At 48.5% G+C, this 26,037-nt stretch overlaps 1 protein-coding gene across 15 annotated transcripts in view; it reads right to left on the reverse strand.

The window, feature by feature from the left end:
• Positions 1-5,662: 5,662 nt before the first annotated feature.
• The window catches only part of RUFY1 (RUN and FYVE domain containing 1), a 278,993-nt gene continuing 258,618 nt past the window's right edge, over positions 5,663-26,037 (reverse strand). For 10 of the 15 annotated variants that reach the window (XM_033926870.1, XM_033926872.1, XM_033926875.1 and 7 more), the window contains one exon: positions 5,663-6,026. In XM_033926870.1, coding sequence (XP_033782761.1) covers positions 5,883-6,026 — 144 coding nt within the window. In that variant the 3' untranslated portion in view covers positions 5,663-5,882. Of the gene's footprint in view, positions 6,027-7,128; positions 7,312-26,037 lie in introns of all 15 variants that reach the window. The other 5 variants (XR_004537446.1, XR_004537447.1, XR_004537444.1 and 2 more) reach the window with 2 other exon arrangements.

Raw genomic sequence — 26,037 nt, forward strand, 5'->3', positions numbered from 1 at the left:
GCGATTGCCCTTGACAATGGCGACTCCACCGAAGCAGAGTCTCCCGTCGAGGCGGGGGGAGAAAAGCGCGGAGGCGAACCGTGTCCAGCACGGCTCCAATGAACTGGAGAGACTGCGCCGGACGCAACTGAGACTTGGGGAAGTTTACTTCGAACCCCAGGTCCTGCAAAAGACTGATAGTCTGTCGGGTCGCTAAGATAACCCCCTCCCTGGACGGGGCCTTGATCAGCCAATCGTCCAGATAGGGAAAGACCTGCAGACCCCGCGAGCGCAGGGCCGCCGCCACCACCACCATACACTTGGTGAATACCCGAGGGGAAGATGACAGCCCGAAGGGAAGAACCCGATACTGCAGGTGCAAATCCCCGACCTGAAAACGCAAGAACTTGCGGCAAGCGGGATGCACCGGAACATGGGTGTAAGCTTCCTTCAAGTCCAGGGAGCACATCCAATCTCCCTCGTCCAAAAGTGGATAGAGAACCGGGAGCGATAACATACGGAACTTCTCCCGGACCAGGAACTTGTTGAGCTTCCGGAGGTCCAAAATGGGGCGCAAGTCCCCGGTCTTTTTTGGGACCAAAAAGTAACGGGAGTAAAACCCCTGGCCCATCTGATCGCGAGGTACCACCTCGACCGCCCTGAGACTCAACAAGGCCCTGGCTTCCTCCAGGAGAAGGGCCAGCTGGTTCCGATTGGGAGGGCAAGCCCCGGGGGGCAAGTCCGGAGGCGGACAGGAGAAGTTTAGCGAATAGCCGTCTGAGATTATCCTGAGCACCCATGCGTCCGACGTGATCTCCGACCAGGCCCCGGCAAAGGCCGTCAGCCGACCCCCGATGGGGAGGGGGTGGCGCGATATTGCGGTGGGGGCCCGCCCCCAACCGCGTATCCCGTCAAAAGGACGGCGCGGCCTTGGCGGCCCCCTGCGCGGCAGGCTTAGAGGGGCCACCCCTACTTTGCTGGGGCTGTCTCCGAGGGGGCGGTCTGGAGAAGGCCGGTGTGGACTTCTGAGGGTACCTCCTCGGGGGCTGCCGGAAGGGACGCTGGGCAGGAGCCTTAGGCTTCGGCCGCACCAGAGAGGCCAGGGAGCGTTCCTGTTTAGACAGTCGCTCCGTCGCCGCATCCAGAGAGTCATCAAATAACTCCACCCCAACACAAGGCAAATTTGCCAGGCGTTCCTGCAAATTCGACTCCATCTCGAGGGTCCGAAGCCACGCCAGCCGGCGCATGGCCACTGCACAGGCGGACACCCTCGAGGCGAGTTCAAACGCATCATAAACTGCGGAATAAATATAGGCGCAGCTGGGTCAGATTCGAACTAAAGGTGGCGAACCGGTCCCTATGCGACTCCGGCATCACCTCACGGAAAGAGGGGAGGTCCTTCACCATCGTACGGAGGAAGGAAGAGTACGAAAAAGCATAGTTCAAGACCCTTGCAGCCATCAGAGAGTTCGCATAGAGACGACGGCCAAATTTGTCAAGGGTCCGGCCCTCCCTACTCGGCGGGACCGTCGCCGAGACCCTGGAGGGTTGCGATTTCTTGACCGCTGATTCCACTAGGAGTGAGGTATGGGAAAGTTGACCCTTCTCAAACCCTTTGATGGGGAGGGTGCGATACTTAGACTCCATTTTGGAGGGGACCACCGCGACCGTCAAAGGAGCCTCAAGATTCCGCAGGAAGGTCTGACAGAGGACCTTGTTAATCGGAAGGCGCGGGGACTCCCTAGGAGGGGCAGGAAGATCCTGCTCCTCCAAGAACTCCTTGGTGTGAGTGGACCCTTCAGACAAGTCGACACCCAAAGCCGCCGCCATATCCTGTACAAACCTGGTAAAGGATGAGGGTTTTGCAGGAGGAGAGGGAGACCGTGGCTTCCCGGCGGAGCCGAAGGGAGAGGCCTCATGAGAGTATCTGGGCTCCCTCCCCGACCCCGACCCCAACGAGGCACAGTCCTGCGACCTCGACGGAGTCGGAGACCGGGTGCGTCGGAAGGAACCCCTCGGGGATCCCCCCGGGGTCCGAGGCACCGAAGCCCGACCCTTCGGCCCCGGCGAGGAAGCCCCTTGAGCTCTCCCTGGCCGGAGACCGGAACAAAATGGGGTTATCGACACGCAGGTCCCGCACCTGCAAGGCATCGGCCCCGGCCGGCGACGAGCGACCACGCCGCCGAGGCGAGGTCCGAGACCGCTTGGCCTTCCTCGGCTTGCGCCTCGCTCGAGACCTGCCCGAGGGCGATGAACCTCGCGAGGACCCCGAGGACGAAGATGAGATTCGTCGCACTCGGCGCACCTTGTCCTTCGGGCGCACGCTACGCTCCGGCGGATCCCGCGAAGCCGGGTCCGAGGGTACCGCCGAGGTCGAGGCCGTGGGCGCCTCGGGAGCCGAAGCCCCGGTACCCGAGGCCGAGGTCACCAACTGCGGGGCCACCGAGGCCGAAGCCACCGGGGCCGAAGCCGCCGAGGCCGAAGCCTGCTGCAGCTGGTCAATGGCCCCGGTGAGCTCCGAGGCGATCAACGCCCGGAGCAATTCTTGGAACACAGGGATTGACATTCCCTGTGGCAAGACCTGCCGCTGCTCCTCAGAGGGCGACCTCGGTCTCGAGTATTCCCTCGGGGCAGCGGACGCGGGCAACTTGGGTTTAACAGAGGCGGACCCACCCGCCGACGAGCCCGAGGATGGCTTTTTGGACGATCCTGGAGCTGAGGAGGGAAGCGGAGACTTACCCGAGGCCTTGGGCTGTTTCGAAGGCATCGAGGCCCGAGGCGAAGCCGAGGGTGCCGAAGCTGAGGTCGATGCCGACGTCGAGGCCGAGGTCAAGGCCGGGGCCGAAGCCGAGGCCGAACTCGAGGCCTTCCCCGGAGGGGACTCGACAGAAAAAAGTTCCGCCATGCGGGCTTTGCGGCGTTTAAGTGCCCGCTTCTGGAAAGTGGCACACTTCTCGCAGGACGCTGTCGGGTGATGGGGCCCCAAACACCGCAAACAGCACCCGTGCGGGTCAGTAATTGAAAGAAGCCGTTCACAGCGCCCGCACTTTTTAAAGCCCGTTACGGGCCGGGACATGGGCCCAAAAGAGAGCCGGGAACAAGCGAGGTTCCTCGGCCACGGCTACCGGGAGCCCCCGGTAGCAACGGAACGAAAAAGATTTTTTTTTTTTTTTGAAAAAGAAGAAAATAAAGAAAGAAGAAGACAAAAAAAACGCAGCGACCGTGCGAAAATCCCTACACAGCCGCGGCGACAGAAGGCACAATTAGCACAAATTCTCCACAGGGCTTCTGGCTCCGCGGATGAAAATGAACTGAGGACCACGAGGTGGGGATGCGCCCTCTAGTGGGCAAGAAGGCTAGCACATGCGTGGTGCAGTGTGCAAACTTGAAACTTCTAGCAAGTTTGCTTGAAAAGCTGTCCGCGCTGGGGCTCCGTAGATGACGTCACCCACATGTGAGAATATCATGCCTGCTTGTCCTGGGATAAGCAGCATTTAGTTGGCTCTAAAATATGAGCCAGGTAGAAAGTGTCAAGACTTGTAAAGCAAGTTTAAAAAGTGAGTTTGAAAGAGTGTAACAATTATTTGTTTAGCAATAGGTACAGTGGAACCTTGGTTTACGAGCATAATTAGTTCCAAAAGCATGCTCGTAAACCAAAATACTCATATATCAAAGTGAGTTTCCCCATAGGAAATAATGGAAACTTGCTTGATACGTTCCCACCCCTGGCACTTCTCCCCCCCTCCCCCCAAAACAACTTGAAACTTACTCCCCCCCCCTGTCTAGCACCGGCATGCAGCCCACAGGATGTGCCGGTGCTGCTTGAAGAACTTCCTGCCTCTGCTGGGCCTTGAGCATGCATCTGCGCATGCTCAAGGCCTTCTAATTCTCCCTCTCTCCAAGGCAGGAAGTTCTTCAAGCGGCACCGGCACGTCCTGTGGGCTGCGTGCCGGTGCCAGACAGGGGGTAAATTTCAAGTTGTTCAGGTGGGGGGGGGAACGATGCTGGTTCTCGGGGGGGGGGGGGGGGGCGTGCTCGCAAATCAAGTTAACACTCTGTTTAGTCCAATCACTTATTGGTGTTTGTATTTTTCTTTTTAGTGCACTTGTAAATCGATCGATAAAAATATTTTGGATTTCCTATTGAAATATAGCACTAACCCCGAGGAAGCCGTTTTTACAGTGAAACGGACAGGCCGAGGTTCCGTTGGGAACAAAGCTAAGTGCTATTTATGTTGTTCAGTTGAATTCTGAATGTAATAAGCTACAATATATGGAAAATAAGAATTAGACAAGAAAATATCTTTAATGCTACCAATTATCAATCACGTAATATAGATATTAAAAGCACACTATTGCAGGTGTAAATTACACATACAATTTGAGGACATACCAATGATGATGATTAAAGCCCCATTGAAGTGTTTTTGCTTTCAATATTATTAAACACTTGGGCGTTTGAGATCTGTCCACAGTTGCATTTTCAATACAAGTTTGTTTATTTAGTTTCAAGTTTATTTAAAAATTTGATTTGATTGCAAAATCATAATCCAATGCGATTTACAAATAAGAATAAAATCAGGGTAAGAGAAAAAACCCCACTTTGATTAAACCAGACAATTAATACTTTTGACAAAACAAGACACAGGAGGACAAAACCCCCCAAAAGGATTAAATACAATTCATAAACAAAATAAAAAGGGCATAGGTAATGAAACAAGGATGGGAAAAGGTTACCCGCTTAATTTTCACTTAACAACACTATTAGTCCGCTGTAGAGTATCCTGATTATATAGAATTCAAATAACTCAGTTAAAGGCGTCCTTAAAAAGCCAGCTTTTCAAAAGACTTTTAAACTTCCTAAGTAATTTTTTTTCCTTTTATATTGATTGGGATCGAATTCCAGATTTGAAGGACTGTGACAGAAAAGATTGTGTACTGCCTTGAATAAAGTCTTAGTGATGGGATTTTTCTTCAGAACTTAAAGATTTTGTAGGAATATAAGGGATTAGAAGCCTTTCTAGGAATGCAGGAGCCTTGTTCATTAATGTTTTGTGTGTAAGTAATGCTATTTTATATGTAGTTCTATAATTTATAGGTAACCAGTGCTTTTCCTTTAAGATGGGAGACACATGATCAAAGTTTTTTCTTTTGGTAATTATTTTTATTGCAGTGTTTTTAAGGATTTACAATCTACGCATTTCTTTTAAGGTTATTCCCTTGTACAAAATCAATTTTTGATATGACTGAGTGTATTAAAATATTCAGTGATGATTCAACTTATTTGATCATGATAGTTCAATTTCCGGTCCAAAAAGACCCCGAGTATCTTTACCTTAGTGACTTCCTTAAGTATAGTTTTGTTTATGTTTAATGTTCTGCATTTATATGACATTTCAATGTGTAAATGCAGGAAAAAAGTTTATGTGGACAAGTAGCCTACGTGCTATTCTGTAAGGGCAATGTAAAAGCAGCATAGCATACAATTGCAGGGGGAAATAACATTTATAGAATAAGTTGCACAGATTGTTTGCTGCATTTAGGTACACCCATTTAAGCCTGTCATTGACCTGGTCTACATTTAGGTATGCTTGGACTGTGTTCTATAATAGGATCTGAACATCCAGATGTCATAATAGAATAGGCATCATGTTAAAAGAAATTAATACTTCCAACACTTTATATGATATAAAAAAATCTCTTCTTTTATTTTAAATGCTTCATTTATCCTCTCAATATAAAACTTTCTCTTCATAAATATAACTTGTTTCTCATAAGCAAAATCTATTCTGTGATATTTTTATACTGACTTTTTGGCCAATAACTAGAAACAATGAATTGTAAATACTAAGACTTTTACAAACTTCAATCTGTCTTCTTTCCATTGTATAAAGATTTTGATCTTTATGAGGCATTAGAGGAACATCTCTGCAACAGAAGTGTATGGCAGGCATCACACACACGCACTGGTTTAGGATAGGATGGCAGTGAAAGCTCGTTGTTGGAACAATTATTGCAGAAGATATCACCACAGTTTCTACAGTGATGCTGCAAGTTGGATGAAAAAGAAAAGAATAAAACAAAGTGAAAGTGAACATCAGGAACTAGGTATGAAATTATAACCCTGTAATAGTGCATAAAATATTGAGAAAAAAAGATAAAGCAAAGTTGCTTACATCAGCTAAGTAGATGACTTCATTTGACACCACCAAGTGTTGGGTTGCTTTTTCTCAAAGTTCAATACAGTCAATGATAAGCTTACTGAGCTTGTGCAATATTTCCTGTTTAATGATTGATCTCTTCTCTTTACAGGTTCTTTGCCTAATATTAGAAGATTCAATAGTGGGGGGTGGATAGCAGGCTTGTGTGACTGACTTATCTTGCTGTCCACAGAAAACACCTGTTACCAGGTAAGCAATCTTACTTTGTAGAAAAATTAGATATCGTTAGCCTCATAATAGAGATAAGGGTTGTTCAAGGTAGATGTTTGATATAACTGGCTCTTCCAGGGGTTCTGACTCTTTTTTAGCTTCTTTCTCCCTCTGTGGGTGTACTTGGAACAGGCACTTAACCTCTCTACCTGTTGTCCATAACAAATCCCCTTCTCCTTCATGGGGCTTCTGGGTTTGGACTGATTTCTGGGCAAAGGAGAGAATGGCAGTCCAAATCCAGAAGCCCCATGAAGGAGAAAGGGATTTGTTATGGACAACAGGGAGATTTAAGCACATGTTCCAAGTACACCCACAGAGGGAGAAAAAAAGCTAACCACTATGGGATGGAAGTGGCTAAAGAAGCAGGGTCGTGGTCTGCCATGATGTTCTAGCCAGGGGAAGTGTCAGAACCCTTGGAAGAGCCACTGGTAGAGTTTCAGGACCCACCTCAAGATCTAGCTAGTGAGCTAGATGAGGCTGACTGCAAGATTAAAGACCTGTTGGAGGTTTATTTACTCACTGTTAAGTGTGTAGCTCAGTTAAAGGCGGAAAAGAACCACCTCCAGAGGCAACTGCTAGAAGTTTGGGACCAGTTGCTTAGGCAAAATGAAAGAATGGAAGAAAGAGAAAGCATAGTGCAGAGTGTGGAAGAAGAGAATGCTGAGAACAGGAGAGCCCTAAACCAGAAGTTTGAAGAGATCAAAACATTAGGTTCTTACCTCTGCTAATCTTCTTTCTTGTAAATCCACACTGTATTCCAGGATGGATGGGAGTTGTCTATCCTGGCTTGCCATAAGCTGTAGGAAACTTCAATTGATAGCAGAAGGAGGAGTTAAAGCTTTTATCATACCCTGGAGAATTGCTCCCTGGACCTCAGTTAGTCTTCAAGCAGCCAGGAACCACTACAGGAAAAAACAAGAAACGAGAGAGCGGGAAATGGGGAACTCCCTGCCAAACAATCAATTCTGCTCGTATTAACCTATGCAAAACAGCAACAATGAAAACGGATCCCCCTGTGGTTGTGGGGCCGGGCCCTGAGGCGGGTACCCTTGCTAAGTGCTATGTATGACCTTGGCGCACCTCCAAAAGGTGAAGGCCCTGCTGGGAAAATAATAGAATGGCACAAGCTTCCAAAATCACAATAAGGCCACATTCCAGCCACTGTTCAAATAAAGTAAGCTTTTATTTTGTACTCAGCCGATGTTCAAAACATGTATCAAAAGAAAACTAGCATTAGTCCAGTGGCCTGGCCATGTCAATTCCCTGTAAATAAGGGTCTAACAGTTCCTTCTTACAGGTGATAAAAAACCCATCAAATAAAGCCAAAAATCAAACAGTTAATCTGTTCCTGTAATTTGCACTGCAGCCCCTCTGGCTGCCAGGTCAACACATGGCTGACAACACCCTTGCTTCAGTGTAAGTCCAGGAATTTAAACTTCTGGCATTTCTCCAAGTGAAAACAAAACACAAACAGGTAAGTATTAGAGAATGACATAGAAACATAGAAAATGATGGCAGAAAAGGGCTATAGCCCATCAAGTCTGCCCACACTAATGACCCACCCCCCTAACTTTACCCTCTTAGATAACTCATAGCCCATCAAGTCTACCCACTCTGATTGCCCTCCCCCAATTTACCCTCTTAGAGATCCCACATGTGCATCCCATTTTTTCTTAAAATCTGGCAAGCTGTTGGCCTCGATCACCTGCACTGGAAGTTCATTCCAATGGTCAACTACTCTTTCGGTGAAGAAGTACTTACTGATGTCACCATGAAATCTCCCGCCCCTGATTTTTAGTGGATGTCCTCTTGTCGCCGAGGGTCCTTTAAGAAAGAAAATATCCTCTTTCTCCTCGATACGACCGGTGATATATTTAAACGTCTCAATCATGTCTTCCCTCTCCCTACATTCTTCGAGAGAGTACAGCCGCAATTTAGTCAGTCTCTCCTCGTATGAGAGATCCTTGAGCCCTGAGACCATCCTGGTGGCCATTCGTTGAACTGACTCAACTCTTAGCACATCATTTCGGTAGTGTGGCCTCCAGAATTGTACACAGTATTCCAGGTGAGGTCTCACCATGGATCTGTACAATGGCATAATGACCTCGGGCTTCCTGCTAACGAAACTTTTACAGATACACCCCAATATTTGTCTAGCCTTGGATGAAGCCTTCTCCACTTGATTAGCAGCTTTCATGTCTTCACTAACGATTACTCCTAAATCACACTCTGCTGCAGTCCTAGTTAAGGTCTCACCATTTAGGGTGTAATTTCTGCACAGATTTCTACTGCCAAGGTGCATGACCTTACACTTCTTAGCGTTGAAACTAAGTTGCCAAGTCGAGGACCAATGTTCCAACAAGAGTAGGTCCTGTGTCATACCGTCAGGCAACTTGCTATTACATACTATGTTACATAGTTTGGCGTCATCGGCGAATAATGGTATTGTACCTTGAAGCCCCTTAGTCAGGTCTCCTATGAATATGTTGAAGAGGATCGGGCCTAAGACCGAGCCCTGCGGCACTCCACTGGTTACCTCCGACGTTGTGGAGAGGGTACCGATAACCACTACCCTCTGAAGTCTACCACTTAGCCAATCCTTGACCCATGTAGTTAGTATTTCTCCTAATCCCATCGATTTTATTTTGCTCAATAACCTATGGTGTGGAACGCTATCAAAAGCTTTACTGAAGTCCAAGGACTCTCCCAAATCCAGTTTTCTAGTGACCCAGTCAAAGAAGCTAATTAGATTGGATTGGCAGGACCTACCCTTGGTAAATCCATGTTGATGAGGATCCCTTAGATTCTCCTCCCTCAGGATTGTATCTAATTCATGTTTAAGTAGTGTTTCCATGAGTTTACTCACTATTGATGTGAGACTCACCGGTCTGTAATTCGCAGCCTCTGCCCTGCAACCCTTTTTGTGCAGTGGAGTGACGTTAGCTGTTTTCCAGTCCAAGGGGACTCTCCCCGTACTCAGTGATAGATTGAACAGCATGGACAACGGTTCTGCTAGGACATCACACAACTCTCTGAGCACCCTGGGATGTAGATTGTCTGGTCCCATGGCCTTGTTCACCTTGAGACTTGATAATTTGCGGTAGACATCGCTGGGTGTGAACTCGAAATTCCGAAATGGGTCTTCCGAGCTTTGCCTTGCCTGCAAATATGGACCGGACCCCAGCGCCTCGCGAGTGAAGACTGAGCAGAAGTATTCATTTAGAAGTTCTGCTTTATCGGAGTCTGATTCTATATAATTCCCGTCTGGTTTTTTAAGGCGTACTATCCTGTCTGTGTTTCTTTTTCTGTCACTAATATACCTGAAGAAGGATTTGTCCCCCTTCTTAATGTTCTTCGCTAGATTTTCTTCTATTCGAAGCTTGGCCTCTCTGACAGTCATTTTGACTGCTTTAGACCTGGTTATATAGTCTGATTTAGCTTCCCTTTTCTCCGATTGTTTGTAGGAAATAAATGCTCTTTTCTTTTCTTTAACGAGGTCCGAGATCTCCGCTGTGAACCATTGGGGTCTTATTGTTTCTTCGCCGTTTGCTCACTGTTTTTATGTAGCGGTTTGTTGCTTCGTGTAGGGTAGAATTCAGGGTTGACCACATCCGTCTCCACATTATCGGTTTCAGCTTGGTTTTGCAGTGCCCGATGGACGAAATCTGCCATGAGTTCGAAGTCAGTTCCCCGAAATTTGAGTAGCTTTGTTGACGTGTTGGATCTAGAGGAACTTTTCTTGAGGTTGAACCACACCATGTTGTGATCGCTGGAGGCTAGTGTATCGCTTACCAAAACGTCTGAGACGCTTTCTCCGTTTGTGAGTACTAGGTCCAGTATCGCCTGATCCCTGGTGGGTTCCAATACCATTTGTTTGAGTCGTGCTCCTTTTATGGAGGTTAATAGCCTTCTGCTGCCACTGGTAGTCGCTGAAAGTGTGTTCCAATCTGCATCGGGCATATTGAAGTCTCCTAACAGTACAGTGTCCCCACGTAAAGTGATATTCTCTATGTCCTCGATTAGTTCCAAGTCCTTGTCTTCTAGTTGTCTTGGAGGTCTGTATACTACACCAAGATACAGGCATTTTTTGGTACCCCTGGCCAGGTTCACCCAAAGGGATTCTCCAGTGTACTTGACATCTGTGATTCTGGTAGTTTTGATGTCCTCTTTTGTGTATAGCACTACCCCCCCCTCCTAACTTGCCTTCTTTGTCTCGACGAAGTAGGTTATAAACCGGTATAGCCTTATCCCATTCATGAGAGTCCATGAACAAAGTCTCGGATATCGCCACCACGTCTAGTTCGGCGTTCATTATTTCCGTCTCCAATTCTAGAATTTTGTTGCCTAAACTGTGCGCATTAACATACATAGCCCTCCATACCTTATGTTCGCTAAGTCCCTGTGGGGGGCTTTCCGCCTGAGTTAGTATGATTTTTAAGGAATTGTTTGCAATGTGGGTACTTACCCTGGACTCAGAAGTGGAGTTGTGACTTACCTCGTCAGGATAGTTACTTACTGCGCTGGTGTGTGAGTGGATACCCTCCCCCAACTTACCTAGTTTAAAGCCCTACGAAGTAGGCGGGCTAGTCGATGTCCAAAGACGTTCTTACCTCTGCTGGTCAGGTGTAGTCCGTCTGGTCCCTGCAGTGCCTCTCCATGGTTTAGGAATCCGAAGTTCATTTCCCTGCACCATCCGTGTAGCCACTCGTTAGTCCTCCGGATGCGCTCCCGACCACCTCAGCTTCTCACCCAGGGCTCCAAAGTCTTTGGGTATGTCCTCCGGGGTGTTCCTGGCAGTGTCGTTCGTTCCGACGTGGATGAGAAGCATGGGGAAGTGGTCCTGGGACTTAAGAAGTCCATCTAGGCAGGCGGTGACATCTCGGATCCTGGCTCCAGGCAGAGTGCAAACCTCTCTTGATTGCATATCCGGTCTGCAAATAGGTCCCTCGGTGCCTCTCAGCATGGAGTCCCCAATGACTATTACTCTGCGCTTCTTCGGGGGGGGGGGGGGGGGGGGTTCGATCAGTTGTCCCCAGAACTGGAGCTGTGTGTTGAGCATCTTCCTGTTCCTCGTCTGCTGTTCCTTCCTGTAAGATCTGGAATCTGTTCCTCAGGGTGAGATGTGGGGTGGATGTGAAACTGCCCTGTGTGTGAGAAAAAGAAGAAACTGAAAAAGGTCTTCTGTCCTGACACAGTGGCAGTTACCCGCTGAAACGGTGGGGGGGGGGGGGGGGGAATTGCTCACTGCAGTGGAGCGGTGAATGGCCTTGTCCCCGCAGTTAAGGGAGGGAAGGCGTGCGGTCACCAGTTGTGTCAGAGGAGAAGCTTCCGCCCACACATATGTGACTGCAGGCAGGCAGGCTTCAGTAAGTTTCTTTACTAAAGTGCCGCAAAGGTAAGGGGGAGGGAGGGAAATTCTCGGGCCGCTGAAGGGCGGTGAGGTGGCGAAGGGGAAGGTTAGATGCTGCAGGGACGGGGCAGTGACGGGGACAGATTTTTTTCCCCGTGTCATTCTCTAGTATTTCAGTGTTCACTGAGCCGCAAAACTTTCTCCAACCAATCTCACTGCCTGCTTAAATGGAGTCAGGCTCCCCCCACCAACTCTGGAAAGTTGGAGGAGTGGGGAATTACTAAATCCACTTAAAGTAATGGCCTGTTAGGCCCCGCAATCCCAACCCTTGGATCTCATGTGGATTCTGCCCCACAATCCCCATTGCAGCAATGAATGGCTTGTAACTTCAAAAGCAGAAAAAAAAACCCCAAATACAAAGTTCTGCAGACAGCAAGGACAAGTGCTCTCAGAGTTTAGCTGTGCTCTAATGTAGCAATTGTAACAGCCTTTATACTATCTTCTTCAACAAACAGCAAAAACAAAAGTCCTTTTCAGGTAGGGCAATTCCCTTTCAGCTGCTCATACAAGCTTTCAAATTTGCTTCAAACTGCTGGGAACAAAAACCAGCCAGCATAACACAGTCCTTTTATCAAAAAACACAAAGCAGTATCAGCTTCTTTACTCCAGCCAAAAAATAGTCAAAAAGAAAGCTTCAACTCACGTCCATTTCTTCACCCACTGGTGGCAGAGCAATCTGGTTGCCTCCTCAGGTCCTAGGCTTGGCAGCTGATTAACAGGTAAGGATTTCTCCCAATTCATTTCTGTCTCTCCTTGGCTTGCACTGCCTTTCTCTGTGAGAGCCATGCCCAAGCCTATGTGGGGGATGGGTAGGCTTCAGCTCTCCCTGGGCTTTCTCCTACTCTGCAATTAACCTAAGCAGGTGTGTGCCTAAAGGAAGCAGTGTCTGTTTCTTAGACTGTATCCTAACAGTGACTGGCTTGGGTTTAAAGGTGTTTTTATCCTAATGTCCTAAACTCTTCCAGGGCTCCTGTTCTTGAGAAACCACTTCAGAATCTAAGTCCTGGTCCATGTCAGTAGTAGAGCTGCTGCACTGATCAGCTTTCTACCTGTTAAACAAGATGAAATCGATGGGGTTAGGAGAGACTCTAACGGCATGGGTCAATGATTGGCTGAGTGGCAGACTTCAGAGGGTGATGGTTAACGGTACTTTCTCTGAGACATCGGAGGTGACCAGCGGGGTGCCGCAGGGCTCGGTCTTGGGTCCGCTCCTCTTCAACATATTCATAGGAGATCTGACTCAAGGGCTTCAAGGTAAAGTAACATTATTCGCCGACGACGCCAAACTATGTAATATGGTAAGTGAGAGCAATTTACAAGATAGCATGGCGCAGGACCTGCGTACATTGGAATGCTGGTCCTCAACCTGGCAGCTGGGCTTCAATGCTGGGAAGTGTAAGGTCATGCACTTAGGTAGCAGAAACCCGTGCAGAACTTATACCTTAAACAGGGAGACCTTGACCAGGACTTCAGCGGAACGAGATTTAGGAGTAATCATTAGTGCAGACATGAAATCTGCCAATCAGGTGGAGAAGGCTTCCTCAAGGGCAAGGCAGATGCTGGGTTGCATCCGTAGAAGTTTCGTCAGCAGAAAGCCTGCTGTCATAATGCCACTGTACAGGACCATGGTGAGACCTCATCTGGAATACTGCGTGCAATTCTGGAAGCCACATTACCGCAAAGACGTGCAGAGGGTTGAGTCGGTCCAAAGGATGGCCACCAGAATGGTCTCAGGGCTTAAAGGTCTCTCGTACGAAGCAAGACTAAACAATTTGCAGCTCTACACTCTCGAGGAACGCAGGGAGAGGGGAGACATGATTGAGACGTTTAAATACGTCACTGGACGTATAGAAGTGGAAGATAACATTTTCCTTCTCAGAGGCCCCTCAACCACAAGGGGGCACCCGCTCAAACTCAAGGGCGGGAAATTTCACGGCGACACCAGGAAGTATTTTTTCACGGAGCGAGTGATTGATCAATGGAACAAGCTTCCAGTACAGGTAATCGAGGCCAGCAGCGTGCCAGATTTTAAGAATAAATGGGACGCCCATGTGGGATCACTACGTGGGTCAGGGCAAAACATTGGCTAATCTTAAGGGGAGGGTCTATAGAGTGGGCAGACTTGATGGGCCTTGGCCCTTTTCTGCCGTCATCTTTCTATGTTTCTATGTTTCTACCTGGAACAAGGCTAACTGTAGTGCTGGGCTTGTGACAACTGCTCCTTGTGACCCTGGGTAAGTCACTTAATCCCCATTGCCCCAGGTACATTAGATAGGGAGCCCATCGGGACAGATGGGGAAAAATGCTTGAGTACCTGAATAATTTGTAATCTGCATAGAATTGTAGGATATGCAGAATATAAATTATTAGAAAAAGAGTTATCTGAACCCTGAGTGAAGCAACAGCAAGGCCCTTTTTCAGGCCATCCTGCAGAAAGTCCAATACTCAAGGAACAGAGGCATCCTCCTGATGACTGGAACACCAAGCCTGGTACAGTTCCAAGCCTTCGCATAGGCCGCCACCGTGGACTTTCTCCTGCTGTGCAGTAATGTGGCAATCACCGTGGTCGAATAGCCCTGGGCTGTCAAGGACGCGCTCAAGAACTATACCGTAAGACCAAAGCAGAACGACTGTCCCCGAGTAAGAAGAGGGTGACAGGGCAGTCGAAGTCCCCAACCCTGCCGGAGCCACACCAGATTGGAATACCACAGTCTCGGCCAGCCGGGGGCCACCAAGATCACTGGGTCCCCGTGCTCTGCGATGCAACAAGTGTCCTATCATGGGCCATGGGGGGAAGACATAGAGATGATATTCCAATGGCCAGGACTGCACCAGAGTATCCAGGCCAGCGCTGCCGGCCTATCGCCAATGGCTGTAAAACTGATCTGCCTTCCTGTTTTTAGCAGTGGCCATGAGGTTGAACAAGAGCTACCCCCAACGGCGCACTATGCATTTGAACGCTCTTCTGGAGAGAGACCACTCTTTGGGATCCAGTGTCTTGACAACTAAGAAAGTCCGCCTAGATGCTTTCCACTCCTGCCACATGAGCCGCAGTGCTACCAGTTGTCTCCGCCTAGTAAAAGAGCAACCGAGCCTCCATGCTCAGGGGAGGGCTCCTTGTGCTCCCTTGCTGGTTGACTTAAGCCACTTACGTGGCATTGTCCGAGAAAATCCGGACAGCTTGCTGATGGAGACACCCCTTGAAATGCAATAACGCTAATTGGATCGCCCTCAGTTCCAGGTGACTGATCAACCACTTGCGCTCCGAGGTCAACCACCAGCCCTATACGGGTGCCGAGATACAGACTGCTCTCCAACCGGAGAGGCTTGTGTCTGTGGAGAGAGTCACCCAGTCTGAAATCTGAGGTGTCAGGCCCCTGGACAGAGTCAAAGGACTCAGCCAGCACTGCATGCTGTTGCTGCGTGCCGCCATCCAGGACAGTGGTGTAAATAAGGAATCCTGTTGTGGGTTACAACAGGACAAAGACGCCTCCTGCAGGGAACAAAGTCGGGCCCTAGACCATGGTACCACATTTGCCACCATGAGCCCCAGAACCTGGAGAAATAACCAAGGGTATGCTCCAAGTGCTCTTTTTCAGGTTGAGACGCTGCAGTAAATGAACTACCTGCTGCACTGCCTGGGGTCCCCTCTGACAGAGAGGGAGCTCTGATCAGCCAGTCGTTCAGATAGGGATGGACCAGGATCCCTTGAAAGCAGAAATGAGCTGCTGGTTAAGGTCCTGGACGCCGTCGCCAGGCCTAACGGGAGAGCTAGAACCCAGCGGTCCGAAGTTACTGTCTCCCATTTCCCCAGAAAGGCCAAAAGCCACCCTCCGATGCGGGGGAGACGGGCCAGAAGACTGCGGATGACCAGATCCTCTGAAATGCTGGGAGGATGAGTACCTCTGACCTGAGGCTGGAGGGCCGAAAATTGAGATGCCCCAAACTCCTGGTGGAGCGAGGCCTGTTCCCTGGTAAAGCTTATGGTCCTTTACACTTGCCATGAGGTCATCCAGACCTTGGCCAAACAGAAGCTGTCCCTTAAAGGGCAGCTTACTCAGAGTGGGTGGAAACTGAATAAGCATCCAGCTTTGCAAAAACTTTCAGCATGTCATAATGCATCTGCCAAATAATCCACTCCAGAGATGAGAAAATCCAGATCACGGAGAACTTCAATTTCAGGATTTTGGCACAACTTGGAATGGCACACCTGGGCAACAAATGATGTGGCTGCCACCGCAGACTCAAAAAGACATTTGAGAATAAAATCCACACGTCGATCCTGAACATCAGAACCACTCCTCCATCAGAGGGGAGAGAGGTACGCTTGGTGATCTGAGCAACAGCTGAATCCACCTTCGGTAAGGCAAAGCGCTTGGTAAACTTATACCGCCATGGCCCGAGCATATTTCAAGGGACCCTCTGTGTCTGGGTTATCAAGAAAGGAAGCAGTAAGTGGCCTCTGATCGCTCATCAAGGAACATTTCCGTCTGTACTAGCTGATCCAGTTGCAGCTTTAATTCCTGCAGAGATTTTGAAATAAGATCTTCAAGACGACCAGGCTTAAAGAACCTGCGCATAGAAGGATCATCCGCCAATTCCCAGGACCCACACGAATCTTGATCGCGGAGCTCCGCTAGGTTAGCTACATCATTGAACACCCCCGAGTTGCTCTGGGAGAGCAAGGGAATAGAAAGAGTTGCGGACACAATTACATGCATTGCTCGCTTGCGCTTTGGGGTTCTCGTCTGTGAGTAAAGAGAAAGACTAATGCCCAGCAGAAGGGAGGACCCCCCCAAGGGCGGACTAGGTTTCGGAGGGGTTACCACAGGCAAGGACTTTTTAACCAAGTATGCCTGATAAAGCATATTCACAAATTCCAGAGGAAAAAGATCTCCCGCAGCAAGAGGTGCCCTATGCACCTCAGACGTAGAGTGCATGGATGATTTATGAGACTTTTTGCTGGAACTGTGCTTGCATTTCACTGGTAGCTGGTAGCGCTCTTCTGAGGATCCCTGTCAGCCTAGAGGCCTCTGGGAGATTATATCAATCTGACCCTGGCATGGGAAGGCAGATAGACCCTTAGTGCAGGGAAACTGTTTTAAGTAGCCCTGATTGATATATTTTAAGTTTCAAGTAGCCCTGATTGAATCATGGCTAGCTAAAAGGTGTTAATGTCTGATTAAGAGGGTGCTTAGGACAATGGTGCACAGATCAAGCCAGAGACTTAATCCCATCAGGTTTCTCACCCTCCTTTGTTAATTAAATTAACCATTGTCTCAAACAGTTTGCAAGTTCTAAACAGAAAGATACTGGGAGATACAATATTTTCTCTATTCAGAATAAGATTCCAAGATATAAAAGCCTGCTCTCTGCTCAAGTTATCGCTCTCTTTTTCTATCAAGCTATCAGGAGAGGGGTCTTGGCCCTCTCTCTCTCTCTTTCTATCTAGTTATCTCTTGGCTTGGCACTCTGGTTCTCTCTTGGCTCTCCCTCTCTCTGTCTATCCTTCTCTTTATCTATGGAACAACGAAGCTTAGACCATCCCACTTGTCTATCCCTCTCTGCCTTTCCCTGAAACTTCACGCTTCCTTCTGGACACTGTATGGCAGGGAAACTGCTCTGCTCTCTATTTAATTGTAATGCTTAATTGTAATGCTTATGAATATTACTTTTCTGTAAGCCTATTTCTATAATATATTCTTTATGCAATCACCTCTGGTTGTGTCTATTATTCTACTTCCTGGTGAGTCATCTGTGAGGGATCTGAACCTGGGACCTGGCGTTTGTCAGTACGCCTTTCACTTAACCCCTACCACCTAATATTGTGGGGGCCACTTTCAAACTGACAATCCCCAATGCTATTTTCATGGCAATTGAGGCAGAAGACCCAAGAAGGGCCTCTCCTGAGGTGGAAGGCAGCATATCCGTGCACACCTCGCCTCCCTCATGGGTTGTGGCACATGGCTGCAAATCCGATAGTCACCCGCTGCAAACGAAGCATGAATCCATGCCATCTTGTCCTGAGGCCATCTGAGAAGTTTGAAGCATAAATGAAGCTCCTAAGTGCAAAAAATATACTTTTAATTAATTTGGAAAAAATCCAAGATGGCCGCCACAGGTCCCAATTTTGCCCAAAACAGCCTGGGAAAAGAACATGAACCCCTGGAAAACAGCAATTTTTCAATTTTAGAGGTGATTTGGGGGGTTTAGGACATGCAGGGAAACCCCTTTTGAGACCCTCCAAAATCGCTAAACCAGGCAAGCAAGCTGTTATTCACTGTTCTATATGCTACTGTATGGGAGTAATGTCAGGCAATGCTAATACAGCATGTAGGGAGATCTAAAGCCTCAGGAAGCTGGAAAACTGAATTTCAAGTCCGACTGCCTCACTGGCTCGACCCCCCCCCCACCCCACCTGTGGAGCACTTGGGGAAGGTATGCAATCCGGCCCCGATCCCAGCTCCATGGGCCTGCGCTCCACCCACTAGCAGTTGAACCTGAGGTGAGCTAGCTCCCGATCCCGGAGCCCCGATTTGATGTACAGGCTGTCCAGTGGGCTTACTGAAGGAGCAGGGAACCCCCCAGAAGTACACTTTCTCCAAGATTCTGCGATTTCCCACCACACGGATGTCCCCGCAGGGAACTTCAACAACACATAGAAACATAGAACATGACGGCAGAAAAGGGCCACGGCCCATCTAGTCTGCCCACATTAATGGCCTACCCCCTAACTACCTCCATGAAGAGATCCCACATGCCAATCCCATCTTTTCTTAAAATCTGGCACGCCGCTGGCCTCAATTACCTGTTGAAGAAGATTATTCCAGCGATCAACCACCCTTTCGGTGAAGAAATATTTTCTGGTGTCATCATGAAATTTCCCACCTCTGATTTTCAACGGATGCCCTCTTGTTGCCGTGGGTCCTTTAAGGAAAAAGAGATCCTCTTCCACCTCAATACAGCCTGTGACGAGGGCAAAAAATGAAACACGACAAGAGATAAGCTTCTACAGTCTGGCATGTGAAATACAAAACTGAGGTCCAGGGAGTATGCTCCAGGGTATGACAGCAGAGGGAGGAGTTAAAGCTATCGATTGAAATTTCCTACAGCTCCTGGCAAGCTAGTATAGACAACTCCCATCTGTCCCGGAATGCCCTCCCAGAGGAGGTTATTGCGGAATCGACCGTCCTAGGATTCAAAAGCAAACTGGATGCACATCTCCTTACGAGAGGCATAGAGGGATATGGGTGACTAAAATTATGCCTGGATACACCGGACAGGGCCTCCGTGTGTGCGGTTCACCGGACTTGATGGACTGAAGGTCTGATCCGGAGATGGCACTTCTTATGTTCAAGAAAAGGGAAATGAGCGACAGGCTTCCAAGTACAGAAGGATGGGGCCAATGAGAGAAAGAATCATTTCTGCAAGCCTGGTGGTCTATCTGGGCTAATAAGGTGTTGACCTAGTAGTTGACAAATCTGCAAGAGTTGTGGACATTGTCTGCCAGAGTGCAGGAGCACCAAGAAAAGATGGCAGTGCTAGAAGGTACAATACATGCCCTGCAGGACCAGATGACCCAGAGAGAAGTCTCCGGGGGAGACTTTAAAAGAATTGAACGATACACCAGAAGGAATGCAGTTAGAGAACCAGCTTAAAGGTATCCAGAAGAGAATGATAAAGGAGGAGCAAGTACAAAGAGCCCAGGCTCCAATAGACGTGTCTCTACAGGTGACCTCACTCTTGGTTCCAATTTCCAGATCATTTATAAATACCGTATTTTTCGCTCCATAAGATGCACTATTTTCCCACCCAAAAGTGGGTGGAAATCTTGGTGCGTCTTATGTAGCGAAGGTACAACAAAAATGTACCCCCCCCAGTACCGTTTAAAAACACCCCGCCTGCCATACGCAGGAAGTTTGTGGCTTTTTGAGTACGCGAATAAAACATCCACGAGTTGACTGAAGTTTTCATAATTATTTTTGTGGGGGAGATTTATGCTGGGGTGTTTCGCCATATTTTTGTTCCCAGTGTGATCGGAGGGGGGGGGGGGGGTGTTCGGCTGTTAGGTCGTCTCCTTGCACTTCTGTTTTGCGCGTGTGAGAAATAGAGTGCATGACAGGAAATGAGGTTCGGTGAAAAGTTTCACTTGGCGCTTGCGCTGTTTCACGGCTCATCCATCTCCACGAGCCTAGGGTCGTTTTGGGGGTGTTCCCCCCCCTTCCTACGACGGGAGAATCCCGGGAGCGGCGCTGACCTTGGGCCAGTTACGGAGTTCTCGTCAGCGAGTTTCTGGGAAGTTTTGTCCAGGGAATGGGGTCCGAGTCGGCCTAAGCCCGCCTCTCGCCCCACTTGTCATTCTTTTGTCCATGCAGGCTCTGTAAGGCGTCGCCTCGTCCCCCCACCCCGTCGTCATGTCCGAGATGGTGCGGAGCCTGAGTCACTCACTGCCTGCTGCCCGCCGAAGCCGGCCGCCTGGAATGGGAGACTCGTCGGCACAGCCTGGAGAACAACATGCTGCTGTCCCAGGAGAGGCGTGCTGTCCATCGACTCATCAAGATCCTGCTGCTAGGCGCCGGCAAGAGCGACAAGTCCACATTCCTGAAGCAGATGAGGATCATCCACGGCAGGGAGTACGACCGCGGTGCCCGAGTTCAGGGGTACCATTTTCAACAACTTTATCAAAGTAATTGGTGCCTCGCTAAACTCTCTGGCTATATATGTTGGGCATGGCTCGGAGAGTTCCTCTCCTTAACTTTCATCCCTGGAGGGAATCTGATCCATCCTTTCCTTGCTAAAGATCTTTAGGCATCTCATCCTCGTCTCATCAATCCGTCCCTTCTCTTTCCTTACAAGGGATATGGCTATGTCCTTCCTCAAGTAGGAATTATTTCCTTTTTTTTTTTTTTTTTTCTACATTAAACAGGTGATCCTTTTTCTTTTAGGTCATGGATGTCAACTTCTTGAAACATAACATTTTTTAAAAAAGATACCAGGACAGCCATCTAGGGATGGAGGGATTTTAAAAGGTACAGGGGAGGGGGGTATGATTAAAAAAGGTACTGGGGGGGACGTAGGGGGGATGGGGGATGATTTAAGGTACTGGGGAGTATATGATGGGTATGGATGGATGATTTATTGTTCATGAGGGGTATGGGGCCTGCCTGCCTGTCTTTCACTAGGCCTGCCGGCCACTAGACCACCGGAGGGGGAGGGGGGCACCTTTATCCATATGTTTATTCACAACTTCAAAGAAGTCAAGCAAATTTGTGAGACAAGATCTCCCTTGGCTGAACCCATGCTGACTCCGTCTCGTTAAATCATGTTTATCTATGTGTTCCACAATTTTATTTTTTATAATTGTTTCTACCATTTTGCCCGGCACCAAAGTGAGGCTTACCGGTCTGTAATTTCCCAGAGCCCTTTTTAAAAAAATCGGCGTAACATTGGCCACCCTCCAATCTTCAGGTACTACAGAACTCCAAAACTCATCTCCATCAAGCGCAGCAGTTGCTGGCAGCATCCATGAGCCACTGAGGTGTCAGCATCTGTGACTCAGGGACCCCCTCCGTATTTGCGGTGATTGGGGATTACCAGACCAGCAAATAACTTTTTCATATGTTATTCGCGGTTTTCTGTTAAAAACATCAAGTATATGATAAAATCGCGAATAATATATGAGAAAGTTATAAAAGGGGGAGGAGGCCAGAAACATTGACAGTGTGAAGTTGCCAGAGGGATTGTGCTTTCAAAATGCCTATTGTACTGTAATTTGGGGGGAGGAGTCAGCATGCTAAAAATTGTGAATAATTGAAGTCGCGATTGCTGAAACCGTGTATATGGAGGGGGAACTGTACTACTGCCTGCTTAGTTTGACAAAAGGGACTCCCGGCCATTTTCAGAGGAAGTCCTCAACTGACATAGTTTGAGGGGTGGTAGATTCAAGAGCAATGTTAGGAAATTCTACTTTACGGAGAGGGTGGTGGATGCCTGGAATGCGCTCCCGAGAGAGGAGGTGGAGAAGAAACGGTGACAGTTAAAAGAAGCATGGGATGAACACAGAGGATCTAGAATCAGAAAATAATATTAAATATTGAACTGAGGCTAGTACTGGGCAGATATGCATGGTCTGTGTCTGTATATGGCCGTTTGGGGGAGGATGGGCTGGAGAGGGCTTCAATGGCTGGGAGGGTTTAGATAGGCTACAGGAGATTTTGACAGTTGGAACCCAAGCACAGTACCAGGTAGAGCTTTGGATTCTTGCCCAGAAATAGCTAAGAAGAAAATATTTAAATTGAATCAGGATGGGCAGACTGGATGGACCATTTGGGTCTTTATCTGCCGTCATCTACTATGAATTAGGGGGTCTTCATTAGCTGGAGTATTTATATTTTATATTTACATTAGAGGCTCTGGCAGAGACCCGTTTACAAAGTATGTATTCTTCCCAATTAATATTTCCAAATTATGCTTATTTGTAAATGGGTCTCTACCACAACCTTTAATTCAGTAACATAATTAAATGAAATAACTACTGCTGTTTATAGGGACGGGCGAGGACGGATTCGATTCCAGTGGGGACAGGCGGGGATGGGTATGATTTCTGTTCCCACGCAACTCTCTGTTCTCTAGATGTTGGCTGAGTCAGAAGCTGAGTGCTGCCTATGGCAGCCGACTAAAGTTAGAGAGAGACTGGTCAGGTCAAACAATTACTGATGGCTTGGCTGAGGTAAGCCATTGCTTATTGAAGTGGAGATTCTTGTTCCAGTTCTGGATTCCAGAAACTTCAATATTCTCTGTTTTAAAAGCGTTTCCATTAATCTGCTTACCATAGAAGTCAGACTTACCAGCATATAGTTCTCTAGCTGTTTCAATCAAGTCCAAGTTACAAAATGTTGCTCTAATTGAGCAGTTGGCCATTGGAGGGATTAAGGCATGACCTTTCATGAATCCCCCAGTGGTTGCTGTTCCCCTCCCTCTCCCCTATAAGGGGAAAGGGATTGGAACTTCTATACCGCCTTTTTGTAGTTTTACAACCACACACAAAGTGGTGTACATACAGGCACTTCAAGCATTTTCCCTGTCTGTCCCTGTGTGCTCACAATCTATCTAAGGTACCTGGGACAGGGGATGATTAAGTGACTTGCCCAGGGTCACAAGGATCTGTGCCAGCTGCAAATTATTATGGCAATTCTGAACGAAGTAGCCTAGTGGTTAGTACAATGGACTGTGAACCAAAGAACCCAGGCCGATCCCTTTGGGGGTACCTTTCAGCCAGTCTGCTAGTCGTCTTTGGATGTCAGGGCTGTCCCTGACCTTATCTCACTCCCTCTTAAGTGGGGGGCTCAGTGGTGTTCCGCAACGTACAGGCTATTTTCGCACCACTGCCCATCTCTGTGCATTTGGTGGTCTGCAGGAGTGGAGGCATTGTCAGACAGTGGAGTCTGACTGGCAGTCCAAAGATCAACTTGAGAACACCATTTCCAGCAGTTTGGCAGTGAATTCTCACTCTGGCTCTTAATCGGGGCTAGGGAGGAGCTGCAGTTTCTGTGACCAACGTTTGGGAGTAAGAGGAGCTGAAAGGCTTCAACAATGATTTCTAAAATTTAATTTCAAGGTGTTCTGAGTATTTTGGTAATTTATTTTATCCCAGGACAAGCAGGCAGCATATTCTTGACTGATGGGTGACGGCACCGACGGAGCCCCGGTACGGACAATTTTAGAGTGATTGCACTCTAAGAACTTTGAAAGTTCTAGTAGGCCGCACCGCGCACGCGCGAGTGCCTTCCCGCCCGACAGAGGTGCGCGGTCCCCAGTTTCTTAGTTTCCGCGGAGCTAAGAAGACGCGTGTTCCAACTGCTTGTTGGAAAATTTTTCCAATTTTTCTCGCCTTCCCGCTCGCGTGTTATTTTCTTGTCGTGATTTATTCACCTTATTGTTTCTTTCTTTTATTTAAAAAAAAAAAAAAAAAAAAAGTCCATTTTTTTTCGACTTTTTTCCGGTCAGCCCCGGTGGGGCCTGTTGGCACCATCGAAGCCTAGGGCTTCGATTTTGCTACGGCCGTTTTTCCCTTCATGCCCCCTTCACCGGGTTTTAAGAAGTGTCAGCGGTGTGCACGTCCTATTTCTCTTTCCGACCCGCACAAGTGGTGCCTTCAGTGTCTGGGTCCGGACCATAGGGCAGAAACGTGCACCCGCTGCAGTTCTCTCCAAAAGAGAACTCTAAAGAATTGCCAAATTCAACAGCGAATTCTTTTTGGTGCCGCCATGGAAGTTCCCCCGGCATCGACACCGTCATCTTCCTCCAAATCGGCACCGGTGACTTCGACACCGCAAGATCCATCCTCGGTGTCGCACCCTGTAGGTAAGCCGGTTAAGAAGCCATCCCCTACTGTCCTTAGCCCGCCAGTCGAACAAGCAGTGAGCCAAGTCCTGCAGACTGCGCGCCGGCCTCGCAAACGCTCCGCTCCTATTGAAGTCACTGCCTCTTCATCGGCATCGACTTCGCCTGAGCGTCGAGCTGCACCGCAGGTACCGAGCAAGAAAAAAGCGGTACCGGTGCCATCGGGACCGTCTCTGGATGAGAGAATAGCATCCATCCTTCAGGTCCAGCTTAAGGAGCAGTTACAACACTTGCTCCCGGCTCTGCTGACTCCGAGCCTTCCAGTGTCGGTACCTACTGAGCATTCAGTGCCGATCGAACAGCCTGTTTTTCGGCATCGACGTTGTCGGCACCGCAAAAATCTGTTTCTATGCCTGTTCTCTCGGCGGAACCGAAGTCTCTTCGACGCACTGCTTACTCGACTTCGGAGCCGGTGCCGTTCTCTGACACCCGTACTGCTGTACAGTCACCCGGTACGGTGTCCATGAGGTCTGGTAAATCGGTACGCAAAACCAAGCATACCGAACCTTCTACCCCACTTTCTCAGGGACGTCTGTCATCGGTACGGGACCCTGATTTGTGGGATGATTCTGATGACCCCCTCGGTGCAGGATCCTGCTGGTAAGCCAGAGCACTCGTCCTTCACCAAGTTTCTTAAGGAGATGTCGGACACCCTTTCCATCCCTCTAAAGTCTGACTTTAAAAAATCCAAAGCTTTGGATTGATGCTTTGGATTTTGACCAGCCTCCGAAAGAATTTTTAAAGTTACCCCTCCATGACATCTTCAGGGAAACTTTTTACAAAAATTTAGAAACTCCTCTCACCGTTCCAGGAGCCCCTAGGAAGCTGGAATCGCTTTACAAGGTGATTCCTATTCCAGGGTTTGACAAACCCCAGCTGCCCCATGAATCTCTGCTGGTGGAGTCCACCCTCAAAAAATCGGCAGGCTCTAGTATATATGCCTCTGTCCCTCCTGGCAGAGAGGGCAAGGCCATGGATAAATTTGGTAAAAGACTTTACCAAAATGCAATGCTGGCCAACCGTTCAGGTAACTATGCGTTTCACTTCTCTTTTTACCTGAAACATTTGATTCAGCAAGTCTCTTCTTTTCAAAAGTATCTTCCTGACCGTAAGCTTCCTGCATTCCAACAATGCACTTCCAGTCTCCTACAACTCAGGAAGTTCATGGTCCGGTCCATCTATGATACTTTTGAACTCACATCCCGAGCCACGGCTATGTCTGTAGCGATGAGACGATTGGCATGGCTCCGAGTCTCTGACCTTGATGTGAACCACCAGGACCGCCTTGCCAATGCTCCCTGCCTGGGTGATGAGCTCTTTGGAGAATCTATGGATACCACCACTCAAAAGCTCTCTGCCCATGAGACGAGGTGGGATACTTTGCTGAAAAATAAAAAGAAGCCTCCTCCTCCTCGTCCATTTAGACAGCAGCCATCATATCAGAGGCGGTTTTCTGCTCGGCCAGTTCAGCCTCAACCTCCACAACCTCGGAGGCAGCGGCAACAGCACCAACAAGCACGTCAGCAACAGCCGCCTACCATAAAGCCTGCCACTCAGACTAAGCCGACTCAGCCCTTTTGACTCCCTTCTCCTGGGCATTGCCAGTCTCCCTCCCTCCTGTCCTCTTCCACAGCCCATAGGAGGTCGATTAACCATTTTTCACTCTCGATGGGAGGTAATCACCACCGACCAGTGGGTGCTCTCGATCATAGCCCATGGCTACTCCCTCAATTTTCAGACTCCTCCGCCGTTAGGCCTGCCAAAAGAGTCTGCTTCCAACAAGTCTCAGTCCCTCCTTCTCGCTCAAGAGGTTCAA

This window comes from Geotrypetes seraphini, chromosome 18 (assembly GCF_902459505.1).
Source record: "Geotrypetes seraphini chromosome 18, aGeoSer1.1, whole genome shotgun sequence".
In the NCBI taxonomy this organism is placed as follows: domain Eukaryota; kingdom Metazoa; phylum Chordata; class Amphibia; order Gymnophiona; family Dermophiidae; genus Geotrypetes; species Geotrypetes seraphini.